The following is a 17,582-nucleotide window of genomic DNA, read 5'->3' on the forward strand; positions in this document are numbered from 1 at the left end:
TAAAAATTTCGGAAAATTATTTACTGTTAAGTTTTGTTTATTTTGTATTATTTCATTAAATAAAATTATTAAATTTGTTTCTTTGATTTCATTTGTGATATCAATGTTCGAATAAAAAATAGAAATTCTTTCTTTAGTATGAAAAATATATGAAAAAGGAGTTTCATTAAAATCAAATTTATCAAAAGGAAACTCAATTGATCTTTTATGGAAATATTTAATTAGATCAAATAATGAATTATAATCCAAATCAATTAAATATTTCGAAATCATTTCATTAAGTTTCTCATTATCAAAATCAAACAAATTATATTTTATTTGAGTTTTGATAATTGATAAATTTTCGGAAAATTCTTTTAATGATTTAATATCATTATAAATATATTTTTTAGTTACGATTTCATTAGTTTCATTAATTTCTTTTTTATTATCTATTTCTTTATTATCATCATTTTCTATTGTAATTTTATTAGTAAATATTTTAGTGTTTTCATCTTTTTGTTGTATATAATATTGAACTTTATCTTGTAAATCTTTTGGAAAAGTATCAAAAAATGTATGAAACTCATCAACGCTAATATAAATCGATTTATAATATGAATAATATTGTATACATTCAACAGAATAATTTCTTGGCGATAAAAAAGCAATTGTAGATAATGTATTAAAACATGAAATTGCTTGTTCATTTAAATTCTTTCTTAAATTTGGTGGTATTTTTAGATAATATAAACACCATTTTGATCCATTTTCAACATCTTGAAACAGATTCAAATAATTTAATACATTTAAAAATATTAAAAACAAATTCATATCAGAAACTTTTTGCGCAAGTTTTGTAGACTCAGTTGGGAACAAATATATTACATCATTACATATGAATTTAATGAAATTTGTATCATTTATATTAAATTTATCAATGATTTTTATTACATATTTAACATAATTAAATGATAATTCTTCAACTTCTTTGGTTTCTATATCATGTTCAATTATTTCATGCATAAAGTAAATGTTTTGTTCGATTTGTGAACTATTTATAATTCCTGAGAAACATGCAGAAAACGAAAAAATCGTTGAATATAAATATTCGATAATTTGAGAAATTTTTCGTTTTGAAACATTAAACAATAAAATAAATTTATAATATAATGATATTAAATCAATATCAGTATGTGAATAATGAATTAACTCCAAAATTATATCCAAAAATGAATACATTGAATTGGTTATTCCGAATTTTTTAATGATTTTTAATAATAATTTAATAATTTGTTTCATTTTATTCATGTTAAAAATATCATTTTCATTAATAATTTTCCAAAATATATTTTCGAAATTATTCGAATTAATTAAAGAAAATATTATTTTCGATGCTAACTTTGATAATTGTTCATTTTCATTTAAAAGACTTTTTATTAATATTTCAAATATTTTATTATTTCCACCAATAAAACAAAAATATTTTGTTGATAATTTTTGTATAACATATAATATATCTAATGAATGAATCCATGAAACATTATTAACATAAATAATTCTCCTTAAAAACGTCGAAAACATATTTATCGATAAAAGTTCTCCAAATTTATTTATACAATTTGCTAAATTCTTTAAACATGTCGATATATATTGATTATATTCTTTATATAGAAAATCCTTAAAACAGTTAAAAATTGGTAAAATTTCATTTAAAGTATTACATTCATTAGCTAATTTCGATAATTGTTTAAATTTGATTGTAACATGTGATATACTGTCTTCTTCGTTTGGAATTAAGTCATTAAAACTATATATAAAATTATAAAAAAATGGATGTTCTTTCATTGTTTCAAGCGTTACTTCGCATTTAATTTCTTTGTGGGTAAAAATTACTTTGTCCAAATCAATTTTCGCTGTGGTTTCCCCATGATAATATAATATTTGCAAATAAATATCAATGTCATTTTGCGTGGTAAGTGTTGGTAAATCATGAATTAACTTGTCAATGAAGTTAATTTTGGTAAAATTAACCGAATTTGTTGACATAACAAACGATAATAATGATAAATATTTGATGTCATATAAACTTTCAATGAGTTCTGGATAGTTTTGAATAATTAAACTAATGGTCTTATGATGGTAATATTGGATTTCTTCAGATAATAATTCATTTAAAAGTTGTTGATTCCATTCTAATCCAAAATTCTTAAAAGAAGGTATATAATTAGATATATACTGATGGAAACTTGAACACCGTGATCGAAAATGTGGAATTATATTGATTTGACTACAAAATGATTGAATTTTACTATTTTGAATTTTGGAAATAATGTAAGATGAAATTCGAATAACAACTTGAGCAGTACTGTTTTGAAGGGATTCTTTTTGTGATATTTGAATTGTCTTTTGTTCAATAAATGTTGGGTAATATGGATAAAATTTCATGACGAAAATCATTATTGTCCTTTCTGCAGTATTTACAACAGAAGTGTTGTCGTGTTCGCATGAACCAATTAAAAATTCCCAGACTTTTTGAAGTTTAGAAATTTGAAATTGATATGGTATCCCAGAAATTATCCCTCTGTGAAAATGCTTTTGAATATCAAGAAGAACACTGATAACACTTGCTGCAGGAGAATTTGATTTTTGTATATTTTCGATTTGGGAAACAATAATCGACATTTCTTTGGTTTGAAACGATTACTTTTTACAACAAACAGAAAATTTAACGTTCGTTATCCAGCAATTTCTTATACAAAAAAAATTCGTGATTATAAACATACAAAAAATTTATTAATTATTAGATAAAATAAATGAAGATATTGCATTAGGAATAGATTGTTTTGGTCCTAATTTTAATAATTCACGAACTGCAAGATCATCACGAAGAAGTTCTTTAAATTTTTCGCTTATATTTTTTAAAAATACATCAAAATTATTAATATTTAATCCTTCTTTCGTATCAAACATTATACAAAAATGTGATGCTACTAATGCAATGAAATTCTGTTGAATTTCTTCGACTTTCTTCTTATAGTTTTCTATTGTTTCTTTAAATTTCGCTTCTTTGGAAAAAAGTTCTGTTTTGTAGTATGAATCTTTTAATTTTAATTTACGCGTGAAATCACTCGTTAAATTTTTGTTTTTATCTTCTGAATGTTGTAATTTTAATAACAATTCTTCAATTTGTATTCTAAATGAATTGTTATCATTTTGAATTTTCTCGAGTTTTTCTTGAATTTGAGAATTATTTGAATTTAATTCTTTGATTTTATCTTGATATGTTTCTATAATTGAATCATTTTTCTTTACATTAATTTCTTTTATTTTTTCATCTTGTTTCAAATTAAAATGATTTTGATTTTGGTATTTTTGAATTTCTTTTTTCTTCTTTTGAATTTGTAATTGGAATAAAGTGTTTGCTTGCTTTTCTTTTTCATAATCTTTTTGCAAATTTATAAGTTTCTCTTCAGATGTTCTTAATTTAAGTGATAATTCTTTGATTTTATTGTTTAATAATTGATTTCTTTTTTCAAATTCATTAATTTTGGCTTCAAAACATAAATTATTTTCATGGATTTGTTGTTGTTTTTGTTCTATTATTGCTTCTTTTTCACTTTCTATTTGTAAAACTTGTTTTTGTAAATCAATAATTTTGTTTTCAAATTCGGAAATATTTATTTGGATATCTTTTTTCTGAAGATTTTGTGATTTAATTAATTTTTTTAATTTATGATTTGAATTTTTATAATTATTATTGATTTTAATTTGTTGAGTTAAGCATTCTTTAATATTTTTAATTTTATTATAAACTTCATCAATATCATTACATTTTAACATCAAAAAAAGATTTAGAATTTTACTTTCTATATTTTGATATTTTTCTTTAGATTCATTAGTTGAAAAACGAAGTTCTTTTATACTATTTATAAATAATGCTTGCAAATTATCATCAAATATTAAGTCATTAAGTGGTTTTGTTATTTCAGGGAAAAGTTGTTGGATTAAATTCACAAATAATTTATATTTTTCTTCAAATAAATTTAATTTTTGCCTGATAGATTCATAATCATTATACATATTTTTGTTTTTATTATTATACCATTCATTAATTATTGAAAAAATTTGTTTCATTTTCGTAGGTGTTGATATAGTTTTATTATTTGAAATACTTAAAATTATTTGATTTAATTCTTTAGGGAATATACCTAAACAAGAAGTAGCTATTGGTAAAAGACAACTTTCATCAAATGGCTGTAAAATATTTGAATATTTTTGTTTGATCTCTTTAATTTGTTGTTCATAAGAATACTTTTCTTTTGTAAGTTTGTGAACAATTTCTTCATACTTTTGAATAACTAAATTTTGCTTTGTATTTAAGCCAAAAAATTGATCTCTTAAGTTCTTTAATTCAACAATTTCCTTGTTTTGATTTTCGATTATTATTTCGATTTGATTTAAATATAATTTATACTTTTTATTATCATTAATTTGAGAATTTAATTCTGTTTTTAATTCTTTTCCTGTTGTAATAAGTTCTTTTATTCTTTTATGAAGTTCAATTACATCTGTTTTTAATTTATCTCTTTCATCAACTATTGTTGATAATTCTTTTGTTAATTTGGAGCTTGTTGTCTTTTGATTTGATAATTCTGTTTGGTTTAAATTGTTTGTATCTAAAAGTTGTTTTTTTACTTTTTTTAACTCATTTACTTGATTCAAAAATGATTTTAATTGCTTGTTTAATTGTTCATTTTCATCATTTAACTGTACATTATTTTTTGATAATTGTTCAATTCGTTGATTTAGTTGTAATAATTGTTCAAATTGTTTTGTTTCATTGGCTTTCTCCATACATTGGATATTAGTTGATAGAGTTCCATTTTCTTTTAGAAGTTGTTCATTAGTTTTGGTTAAGCTTTGAATTTGAATTATTTGTTTTTCGATTTGGTTTTTCATTTCTGTTTGCTCATTTGTGTTCTCACCAATTTTTTGTTTGAAATTATTTTGAATTGTTTTAATTTGTTTTTTGAGACCAATATTTTCATTTTTTAGTTTTTTAATTTTTGATTTAAATTTATTGAGTTTACTTTGGTGCTTCTCTCGAAATTGTTCTTTCCTTATACTTGAATTGACTAAATTAATAGTTGTTTCATAATCTTGATTATTGATTCGAAAATATTCTGATACTTTTGCCATTATTTCAGAAAGTTGTTTTTCCAATTTCGTTTTTTGATCTTCTATGATTTTTTGTGATTCTTTTAATTGGCCAATAATTCTTTGCTGTTTACTTATTTCATTTGTCATTGTATTCCTCATCTCTTCCATTTTCATGTTAATTCCTTTGATAGTTTTATCGTTTAATAACTCAAGCTGAGCTTTTTCATCCGAAAAAGATTTTTCTATATCAAGATTTTTCTGAGCGCTAATTTGTAGCCTGTGCTTTAAATCAGAATTTTCTGCATTTAATTTACGAATTTCATTTTCTAATCCTGTTATTTGATTATATAAACCATCAATTTGAGATGAAATTGAAACAGCACTACCAAATTGTTTTTGAAGTGAAGCAACCTCTTCTCTTAAACTTTGATTTTCTTGAAGAAGTTGCTGGATATCTTTTGTGTCCATATTGTCGTACGTTAATTTTTGGCGGCAGTTTTAAACCAAGTACCACCCACTTTAGAATTCTCTATAAAGATTATTATAAAATATTGGATAGATCCTATAATCCTATTTCTAATTAATTAAAAAATACCATACTCATTGATTTGCAAATCATTGAATGTAACAAAGAAGAAGAACAGATCAGATCATAGGATTACTATGAAATTATATCTTTGTTTCAACCTCTAACACAAACCAAATCCTCCAAAAGTTTTTACATAGGTATAACACATTGAAATTAATATCATGTTAATGATAAAATTGTATTTGACTTCATTTTTAACAATTGTAAAAAAATACTTGTGAAATATTATTCAACACTTCGTGCTTCCATTAAATTTGTTCAGAAGTTTGATAGAATTGCATAAGCTGATGGAAAAAAAAAATCAGTAGGATCGATTTCACTTTTTGAACATGATTCTATTGAAACCGATCGAAAAGAACTTATTTTTTACACAGAATGAGGTGAACTCACCCCTCAAAAAAGTACATTTCAGTCCAGTTTGGCTTCATCCAGCCACTTTCTATTGGCACAAGTTCAAAGGCACTGGGCTCGCCTCATTTTTGTATAATGTGAAATAGATTTTCCTCCGATATTAAAACATAAATTAAATTGATCTTCGAATGATTTCATAAAACATCCTTTACTTTTTGTGGCGTTGTCAGAAGCTTCATTTTTTCATTGTTTTCACCTTTTAATTGAGATTATAGGTTTGTCGCTCTGTTTTTTCTCCATTAGTTGATCACTTTTATGATATTACTCCAATGAGTAATCATCCAACTTTTTAAGAACATAACAGTTTCACTATCTCAATTTTTTCATTATCATTAGCATTGAAAACAAAAAATGCCAAACAAAGAGAGAACAACCACTCTGACAAAATGATGTACTTTGTTTTCTCTGTTTTATTATTCTATAAAAGTTTTCAAATATCTCAATTTTTTGTCACAGAAGATGGAATTTTTGAATATGGCTTTCAGGAGTCGTCAGGTGATCTTGTTCTTACAAACATTCTACAAAACATTGTCGGCAATATAATTATTCCTTCAACAATTCAACATGAAGGTAAAAATTATGCTGTGACTCGATTAGAAATTAATCAAAACCTTGTTGGTAATCTAACAGGTGATCTAAAAATTTCAGACACAGTTACAACAATTGGAAATAATTTTTTCAAAGAACAAGAGATTACATCACTTCATTTAGGATCTGGTTTAAAATCCATTGGTGATTATTGCTTTGCATACTGTAATAAACTCAAAAATATAATATTTCCTTCTTCACTGGAAGTAATTGGGAAATGTGCTTTTATGGAGACTAACATTAATTCATTTATCTTACCAGAAAATTCAAATCTTCAAATCATTAATGACCAAGCATTTTTTCATACAAAATTAGTTGGAGATATTAAATTTCCTCAAACCCTTGTACAAATTGGTAATGAGTGTTTCAAAGAATTAGATATTACTTCAATATCTTTCGGAACATCAGCAGCACTTGAAATTGGATATTCAGCCTTTGAGAAATCAAAATTAAATTGTGATTTAAAATTTACAAATGATAATTTAACCATTGGCTATAATTGTTTTGATCATACAAATATTACACATTTCGAAGTTAATGCAAAAAATTTTGTAAATATATTATCATATGCCTTTTATAAATGTTCGTTCTTGAAAAAAGTTAAAATTTCACAAAACCTTTGTGGAACAAGAATTTTGCAAAGTTCTTTTGAAAAATGTGAGAATCTTATATCATTTGAAGCTAATAGTTTATTGAATATTTCGTCCGCTTTGGTAAGTGAATGTAAGAATTTAGAAACTTTTACGATTAGCGGATTATTTCGAGACTCTAAAATTTTGGTATCAACATATGGTTGTCCTAAACTTTCAGAAGTTTCTTTAAGCAATGCAAATTATTTACTTTTAGATGCATTTGTTTCTGTCGAAACACTTGAATATATTTACTTCTATAATTCAGATATCAATTTTTCTAAATATTCATTTAACAATTGTCCACTTTTCAAAAATATTATACTTATTGGTTCAAAAATTGATGTTATTGAATCTTTTGCATTTTATAAATGTCCTCTATTAGAATTTGATAGTTCCATTTCATTACGTATGGAATCACATGCATTTCAAGAATCATGTTTACAAACTTTTACTTTTAATGTTTCAGTAATTCCTTCTTATGCAATTTCAGGATCATTAACATTAAAATATATTCGAATTACAAAAACTGTAACTTATATTTCTGCACATTTTATAGAACAATGTCCTAATTTTATATCACTTGAATTTCTTGATCCTGAATCAGATGGAAATGATTTAATTATTGGTAATGAAGCATTTTGGAAAATGGACACATTTGATTTATCATCAAGACTTCCTAAAAGATTAATTAAAATTGGAGATGAAGCATTTTCAGGTTGTAGCAAAATTACAGGATCACTTTTTATTCCTCAAAAACTTACATCAATTGGTAATTATGCATTTGCAAATTGTATTGGATTAAATGGGATTTTAGATTTTACAATAAATAATGTATTAGAAAATATATCTTCTTATGCATTCTTAGGATGCTCATTACGAGGTTCTTTAGTTTTTCCGAATTCACTTAAAAAAATTGGCGCTTGTTCATTTTCATATTGTAAATTTAATGGTCCATTAGTTATTCCTGATAATGTTAATAGAATTGAGAAATATGCTTTTGCTTTATGTTCATCATTTACAGGCTCATTAATTATTGGAAATAATGTTGAATATATTGGTTCATTTGCATTCTCTGAATGTAATGGTTTTAATGGACAACTTGAATTTCATACTAAAAAACTGAGAAGAATTGGTAAGAATGCATTCTTCTTATGTTCCTCATTAAAAGGTAATTTAGTCTTACCAAATACTTTAGAATGGATTGGGGATTTTGCATTTTTTGATTGTCATAATCTAAAAGGTTTATCTTTACCAAATTCACTTTTACATATTGGCGATTCTACTTTTGCTTATTGTACCGGATTTACTGAAACTTTAAATTTACCGAAAAATCTTAATCACATTGGAACGAATGCCTTTTTCCAATGCGAAGGTTTCACGAAGATTGAATTTGATAAGCAAATCGCTAGCGATAAAATTATTATCGGAAATAAAGCATTTGGTAATTTAAAAATTACATGTTTATCAAATGTTCCAAAAACATGTGAAGGTAATGCATCAAACACTAACAGATGTTATGATTCAACAAATTTTGCATGGTACCATACATCTTCTAATATTAGAGAGAGCTGTTCTGCTACTGAAGCCGTGAGAATAACCCAAAGGGTTATTGAAATAATATGTTCATTAGGGATAATTGGAATTGCATACAAAATTGTGAAATGTATTCGACAATATTGCGGAAAGGAAAAGCATCTGGAAGCAATATTTGATGAACTCATTCAAGAAGCAAAAGAAAATTATGAAAAAGATTATAGAAATCAAAAAATAAACCCTGAAAGTATATGCAATTTTTGGGATCCTTATAAAAAGAGTATAGAAATTTATATCCAAGATGAATTAGATAATCAAAATTTCAAGCACACTCAAAATGATTTGGTAAAAATTCTAAATAAGTCATTTCAGAAATTATGGCCATCAGCTCCAGCTTCATATAAAAAACATTTCATTGACAACGCCTTCAATGGTTTGGAGCTGCCAAAGAGAAAATGTTGTTGTTGGGGAAAAAACGATAATAATAATAATCAAACTGAACAACAAGTGATTGCAAACCGACCTCTTATTCAAGGACAAGGAGTTTGATAAAATTGGATTAGAAAGTGATATATGAGAATACATCATTTCTACTACATTAATAAACAATAATTTGGAAAAAAAATATGGAATACTTTTACATGATTATTGAGAAATTTCATAAAGAACTGGTTTTAAAACGAATAATAAATCTTTCTAAAAAATAAAATGATCAAGTTATCTAATCATATGTGGTAACTCTTTTTTCAAGGTTGTTGAAATAAAAAATTGAAATTTTATAAAAATTATATAATAAACTGATTCCAAATAAAGCAAGAGGGGATTGCTTGTGCATTGCAGTGACTGCACATTGACATAGCCTTGGAACAAGGAAGAGTACATGGTAAAATCACTTTATATTCAGCTCGAAAAATATTTTATCAAAATATCAATTTTTTTTTCCAATCATACGCCACCAAAAATTGTAGTTTGTTGGAAGTTCATTTTAAGACACTCATTACAAAGCATTAACACAACATCCCTAGCTTAACTCAATTTTTAAAAGAAAACACACATAATTCAATGATTTATTTCGACTCGACCCAAAGGCCCCTAAGAATAAACCATTGGATTTTATATCGTTTTAGTGTACGGTCTTTCAATTTATAAAAAACCCTGAAAAATATTTGTATCAAAAAGATGAATAAAGTATTCAATCAATGTGATTGAGGAATGTACATAACCGTTTCATCGGTTTGAGACATTTCTGGGAACTTTCTGTCACACCTTTTCTAAATACAACGTTATTGTTTTCTCAGAATCATTTTGAGGGGATTCTTTGTTTTGAATGGTTTTTGATATATTTACACTGTAGAACTTCAGCCAACCGATTTCTAGAAAGGACAGAAAACAAATCAAACCTCATTTCATTTTAAAATGATAAATCAAGAAAATGGAACGTCATTAGAATCTAATATGCACAGTAATGAGATCTGTATGGTTGACCCAAAAAATACAATTGGATTAATGATCAACCAAGGAGAAAAAGAAAAAGAAATAGTAAAAAGGAGGCTTGCCTTATATAGCTACAACCTAAAGGCAGTGCAAAGAGCGTTCTCGGATAAAAAAATTTCCAAGATGCCCATGTTGAGAAAGATACAACTCAAAACGTGTGAAATGTTCAACTTGAAAACGGACAGAGCTGCATGGAGAACAAAGTTAGGGATATATAGTTGGTTCTGCATGCATTGGAAAACAATTGGGAAAGATGTTCCCATAATTATATCAATGTTAAACAATGATGCATCGGTGTCTACACCATTTCCAAACAATTTACTGTTTGTCAATCTTCCACCATCATTTCATATTATTGATAAATTTTGATAATAAATATTTTAAATCTCACTTGTATTTTTTCGACTTTGCGTTTCCATTCTGCGAATTTTACTAGCCACATTAATTTTTTTAAGTTTTGAAAAACAGAGACGATGTTGTCTCCATGTAATAGTTTTTGAAAAAAACAAAATTTGTGAATTTTTTAATTCAATATTTTCAATGAGATCGATCATTTTAAGGCAAAAAATGTCTCGCTTGAAGCGCTATGAAACCAGAAGTACAAATAATTATTGCCAGTTTATGATAAAAGCAACCAAAAGCCTCATCAAAAATACATTTTGTTTCCAACATTTACTATGATTTTAATTACTATTTGAAAAATAACAAAATTAGCAACAGTTTCCACACTTTTCCGCACTTCGTGATAAAACTGATGGATGAATAACAAACTTATTAGGGGAGTTCCTCTTGGTTTGGAGTGTTTGTGCTACCATCTTGAAAATCTCTTCAACATTTTCCCCTGTCTTTGCCGAGGTTTCGTAAAGCGAAAACCCTCTTTCTTTTGCCCATTTGGTAAGTCTCTTAAATTCGACTTCTTCTAAATCTGTTGTCATTGGCGAGTCTTTTTTGTTTGCAACAATGACAACCATGCTGTCATTCCCAACAACGCTTTCATAGTTCTGAACCCAGAAATCTATATTTTTTAGACTTGATAAATTTTCTTTCGAGCAAACAACAATTGCGGCTTCTGAATTTTGGTAATAAATTCCACCCAAAGATTTGTATTTTTCTTGCCCGCCTGTATCCCATATCTGAAGAACTGTTGATCCAATTTTCCAATTTCCAAATCCTGTTCCAATTGTAGAGTTATATTCCGATATGTAAGAATCGCATGTTAATCTGTGCATTATGGACGTCTTTCCAACATAAGGGTCCCCGAGTAAGACCACTTTATGCTTGGATTCATTCATTTAGTGATTCTTTTTTCAAAGACATTGGAATGTACAACCGAAGGTCTGAAAAAGTCATATCGAAACAAAAATTGAATGATCGGTTAAGGTTTGAATCAAATGGTCAATCCTCCGCCTTAAACACGGATTTGACCAATGAATTTATGTTATGGTATATAATAAAGAACAGCCTTTACAATTCAATCGAGAAAAAAACATTGAACATTTGAAATTTGTAAAAATAAATAATATTGTTAATTTTACTTGAGCAAGAGGCGGGTGGGAAAAAACGTTCAAAGTATACATAAAAAAAGTTGATTTTCAAAACGACGTTAAGGTCCTTGTTGAGGATGTCTTATTTTCTTGATTTTTCTTTGTTTATTTTTATATCTTGTCGAATCTTTGGCTTTCTTTTTTTTTTAATAACCACTTAATCCCAATTTTTTTTTATATTTATCTTTAAAGAGGAAAAGAGAACAACAGTAATTTTTTTCAATGATTAAATGAATCTCTCAGAAAAAAAAAACGATGATCTGCTGTCAGAAAATTTTGGGCAATTGAAATTTTCGCAGCGGTTCCGGAAACATTGAGTAATTTACGAAAAGTGAGGCAAAAGTTTGGGATCTTAGTTAAGATCAAACAAAAAAACTTATTTTTCACACATTTCCCATGTTACATATTCGGCTGAAACAGCTCCTAGTTGTTACATATAATTTTTTATCTCAAGATAAAAATCATGACTTAAAAATTTTTAATTTAAAAGTATTAACAATGCACCAGAAAAAATTTACATTTCAACCAAATCAATGAAATTACTCAAGATTAAATTGTATCAAAAAAAAAAGAATGATTATTCTTTTTTATCATTTTGCTCTTCTTCTTGATTGTTTTCTTTTTCTGCTTCTTCAATCATGTTATTTACTTTTGAGAAAGTTTCATCAGTTAGTTTTTTGACATCTTCCGGTGTCATTCCAGCCCAATCTGGTGCCCAGTACACAATTCCACGTGCAGATTCAAGAAGTATGCCTGGAACTAAGCTGTTAGCTATGTAGTTTTCAACCCTTGTTTGGAGTCCCCAGATTCTTACATTAGTTTTAAGAACCTTGCAAATGAACATCATTGGGCCCTTGTAGTCGGCTACCCACTTTGGTGGATACTTGTAATCATGTTCTTTCCCTTGTGGTGGTAATTGTTGAATTCCTGCTGCTTCGCATACAAATCCACCAAGCCTCCTTTCTTCTTTTGGTAATGGGGCTGAATCAATGATATCAAGATATCGAACTTCTCGTATTTTAAGTTCTTCTTCGTTTAAGTTAGCTGGATTATCAATATCTTCGATGCTTGTGAAAGCGTGTGCACTGGAATCAATGCTAAATTGGAACCTTTCACCAAAAAATGGAATAATGTAGTCTAAATGTGTTGTTGGAGGAGTTGAATAAGCTTCTTCATGGAAATCTGCTATTGAGGTTGGGACAGCCCAACGAATCCAAGCAGGAACTCTAGACTTATAGTGGTAAATTTTGTGCTCATGCTTTCCCTGCCTACCATCTTCTGTTGTGTAAAAGTCTCGAGAAACAAATTCAATTCCTTCACCTCCACTTGATTCTTCCATGGTTCGTTGTAAAATCATGTAATCATCAGCAACATCGAATTGTTCGAGTGCAATTGGAAGAATAATTCGAAGTTCGACTATCTTCATTAGAAAGCTAAGATTTCTGTTGTTTTTTTCGGTTTGTCAAAAATGTGCGACAAACTTTTTGATTAAAATGTTCAGAGAAAACAAAATCCTATCGTCAAACTTTTCAATTGACAATTGTCGAACTGAAACTTAAATTTAGACTGAAATTTCTTTCCTCATAATGAAAATAAACTTGAACATGTCAAAAATAAGATAGATTATTATACATTTTGTACATAAGATATCTTACAAGTTTTGTTTAATAGAATTTATGTAATATATTTGTTGCTTAATAATATATTTTCAAGATGTAAATTATTCATACAGAAATTAATTGTGTCTAAATTGGTACATTTTCTCCAATTTATTTTTTATAACTTATTATTAATTATATTATATGAAAATCAGTAACACCTATAGCATAATGGATAATGCGCCTCCCTTCTAAGGAGGAGACTCTGGGTTCGAGTCCCCGTAGGTGTGTTTTTTTTGATTTTTTGAGAAATACCTAAAAATTTACAAAAAGTTTATTCAACAATTTACAAAAGCCATTGATCTTTTTCATCTTTGATCAAATTAAATGTGATTGGACTGAATTCCTCGGTTGGTGTGTATTCATAACTTTTTTCATAATTCTTTTGTATTGTTTCTTCAGCATTTTTGCTATTTCTTATAGTGCACACAACAGATACAGCAATAATTACAATAGCAGCAATGGCTCCGCAAACAATTCCAACAACCTCAAGCTGCGATAAGCCTTCATTAATTACCTCAGTAGGCAATTCCATATATATAAATTTTTGATAAAATTCCATATATGTAGAATACCTAATAACTGTATATTCATAAAAGACAAGTTCGCTAGTTTTTTGTGGTGCTAATAGTGTATATGAAATAGACGCATTTAATATACTCATTGTATGCGTTACTAATATTGTATTAGTAAGTTGGAAAGAGTATGTAAAATATGCACCACTTGGTAAAGATTGTGTAAATGTCCTCGATTCAGAAAATTCATTTGATTTGGTGAATGTATATGAATTCGTGAATGTATTGGACTTAGTAAATGTATTTGATTCAGTAAATGCATTGGACTTAGTAAATGTATTTGATTCAGTAAATGCATTGGACTGAGTGAACTTTGGAGTTGGAGGAGGGGAACACCCTTCAATGATTGATCCTTTGACTGCATAAAATGTATAAAAATATTCTTCCAAAAATGTTGTTAAAGTCATTATAGCATCCACAGGACATGATACGAATGGATTTCCTATTGTTGTGGGTGTACTATCCCCATAATAATATACGCATTTAAGACTTGTACAATTGAAAAATGCGTATTTCCCAATACTCTCAATCCCATTGCCAAGAATTAGCGTGTTAAGTTTTTGACATTGACTAAAACATTGGTTACCAAGAATGGAAACAGAGTTAGGAATTGTTATCGATATAATAGAACTATTCGAAAATGCATAATCAGATATTTTATTTATATTTTCACTAAGGTATACAGTTGTAAGGCTTGGACATCTATTAAATGCAAAGCCGCTTATTAGTGTTACAGAGTTTTTGATTTCAGCATATGAAAGAAGAGGCCAATCTGCAAATGATCGGCCTATAACTTCACTAACAACATCAATGATGACACGCTTAGTAACATATTTATAATCTTGCGTAAAGTCAGACATATTTGAAATACTGAGAGTGCATGTATCATTATAAAAAATTTCGAAAGTATGTGAAAATAATGTTGAAATAAAAAATATCGGAAGAAACGTATTTCTTATAACAAAAAATGATTTGTTTTTTGTTATGTACTTAAATAAAAAAAGAATAGATAAAATTAATGATGTAAAATATATAAAATTAAATTCCATGTTTGATGAAGAAATAATCAACGAAGACATGCCCCACTTAATATATTCATTTCCTTTGTAAATAATTTTTTTTCTCGCAATTTGATTCCAAAATTTTTAATAGGTAAAATTTCATTTTGACCTTTCGCATATCTTCCATTAATGGAAAATAGGTCGAGTGTTTCTAATAATCTAATGTTCAGAAACAGTCGAAGTTTCATTGGAAACAACCAATGGATTCGATGGTATGTAAACTATTTAAATAAGTCAAAAAACAAACCGAAACGTTCAACTTTTTAATTGGTATGTTTGACAAACAATAACAGATCAATTCAAATTTCTGAAGCCTAACAAATCAATCGGAACTGACAGTTCGAACAAATTTTATGAACGATTTTCGCAAAAGTTACAATGAAATATAATTGGATGCATAAAGACATTATAAACTCGGAGTATACCTTTTATCATGCTTAAACAAATTAATTATTTTTCCAATAATTATTAATAATTCGAAAACTTATTTAATTTCCTCTACAATCATAAACATGTAAATAACAGTGTGGTGATATATAGGTAATATGCATTATACAGATACGATTGTTTAAATTTGAAAAATTCACTTTTAATTGAAAATGTATCATTGTTATAGTGCACCATGTTTTACAAAAGAAAGAGAATATCTTTTCATTTTTTAGATTGCTTACCAACTTGTGCTTTTTTGAAACATTCATAATCTCTTTAAAGGATAATTAAATTTAATATAATACATATGGGCTTAAATATTTAAGTTGAGCATACATTCTTCATAGATAAAATAATAATTGTTGAATCTTTTTCTTTTTTGGATGTTTCTCTCTTTTGTGCCAAATATTTTTAAAAGTGCCATTATTAAAAGCATTCAAATTTCTGTACCACCAAAAGATGGGAGAAGCAAGTCTAAAACTCTTTCAATCTGTTTTCCAAGGGATTCTTAATTCTCTTTCTGGTGGCATCAATCGTTATTTTTCACCTCTTGATGCAAAAATTAATTCAGGTCAATTTAATGAAGAACAACTTGATATTATTACCCAAGAAATGGTCAGTAATTTTCCCAAATTTTTTGTTATGTATCCGAAAGTAATTGAATCAGCCAAATCTTTTTCCACTTCTAATCCTACAGACATTTTAGAATATTTATGTACACTTTTTAAGAATGAATTTAAGCGAACAGTTGGATCTCCCCCCACTATCATTACCATTACCCTTCTTTCTTTTAAGAATACAGACATTCATCATTTTCAATTTTTAAGATACATCACATTAATTATCATAACCGACATTATTCACAGTATTTTCAAAGATTACTCTCAATCCCAAGCCATTGACAGCATTCTTTCATGCGGATTTAAATTATGTACATATGAGAAAGATCGATTTGAACAATTACGACATCTTCTAATTGACAAATGGTCTAACGTATTCAAAGAAATCCCAAGTATGAATTGTAGTGATGTAGAAGTCTGGTTTTTACAATGTTCATGTGATGTTAGTTATGAATACATGTTTAATCTTGTCAAAAACGTTTCATTTAATCAAAGTTTCATTGATAAAATTCTTTTAGCATTTCAATACACACGAAAGCATAAATTAATAACAAATTATTTACTGAATGGGTTATCTATTTTATTATCTACTGCGAAATGTAATGAAAACATATTAAAAGAATTTTATGCAATTGCGAAACTATTAAAGAAATCAGAAACAGTTAAATCAGGAGCAATTGAATTAATCAGTGTATTATTCACACGAATTCCATTTAACGTTAAAAAGATTTCGAATTTTTATCAAAGAAGAGTTTTTAAACATGTTGGAAACGATTTAAAAGTTGAACGTTCCGCATTATCATTTTTAAATTTAATACGTGGAGATATCTCCAAAGTAAAAAATGATGATTGTGAATGTGAGGAATTAAGATATATATCATCATGTGGCCAACAAATTAATAATGAATCATTTGGATCGATTTTTTCGAAAGTATTTTTACCTAAAGCGAATTTTTCTATTTGTCCGAATGTTTTTAAAGACATATTAATACATTTAGCGTCACTTGATATAGATTTTTTTATTAATTCGATTATGCCTAAGTTTAATAAACCTAATGAACAAATTATACCATTTTTAATGATTATACCATTAATTAACAATAATTTATTTTTAATAAACTCATTAACTTCACATTTAAATAATGCTAAAATCCAACAAATTAATACATATTTAAAGAACTTAATTTTATCTGCCGAATTTAAGAAGTTTTTAGCTAATAATTTAACAAAAGAAAATTTAAATAATGAAATAAATACTAATTCAACAATTTTTGATCAATCGAATTATATATTAGAAAACTTTTTA

General features: G+C 27.0%; 3 protein-coding genes across 3 annotated transcripts; all 3 read right to left on the reverse strand.

The window, feature by feature from the left end:
- Window positions 1–11,099: 11,099 nt before the first annotated feature.
- GO595_002736 (small GTP-binding protein) lies at window positions 11,100–11,681 on the reverse strand (the record flags this gene model as incomplete). The annotated part of the gene is made up of 1 exon (XM_067915679.1): window positions 11,100–11,681. One exon carries the CDS (start codon window positions 11,679–11,681, stop codon window positions 11,100–11,102), a length of 582 nt encoding a protein of 193 aa, XP_067776537.1.
- An 829-nt stretch (window positions 11,682–12,510) lies between these two features.
- Window positions 12,511–13,359, reverse strand: GO595_002737 (Phosphatidylinositol transfer protein; the record flags this gene model as incomplete). Its single annotated transcript, XM_067915680.1, has 1 exon — window positions 12,511–13,359. One exon carries the CDS (start codon window positions 13,357–13,359, stop codon window positions 12,511–12,513), a length of 849 nt encoding a protein of 282 aa, XP_067776538.1.
- Window positions 13,360–13,877: 518 nt separating this feature from the next.
- GO595_002738 (leucine-rich repeat domain-containing protein) lies at window positions 13,878–15,026 on the reverse strand (the record flags this gene model as incomplete). The annotated part of the gene is made up of 1 exon (XM_067915681.1): window positions 13,878–15,026. The coding sequence occupies one exon, from the start codon at window positions 15,024–15,026 to the stop codon at window positions 13,878–13,880; it is 1,149 nt and encodes a 382-aa protein (XP_067776539.1).
- Window positions 15,027–17,582: the final 2,556 nt, after the last annotated feature.

The sequence above is a fragment of the Histomonas meleagridis genome (assembly GCF_020186115.1).
Source record: "Histomonas meleagridis strain 2922-C6/04-10x chromosome Unknown contig_20, whole genome shotgun sequence".
Lineage (NCBI taxonomy): Eukaryota > Parabasalia > Tritrichomonadida > Dientamoebidae > Histomonas > Histomonas meleagridis.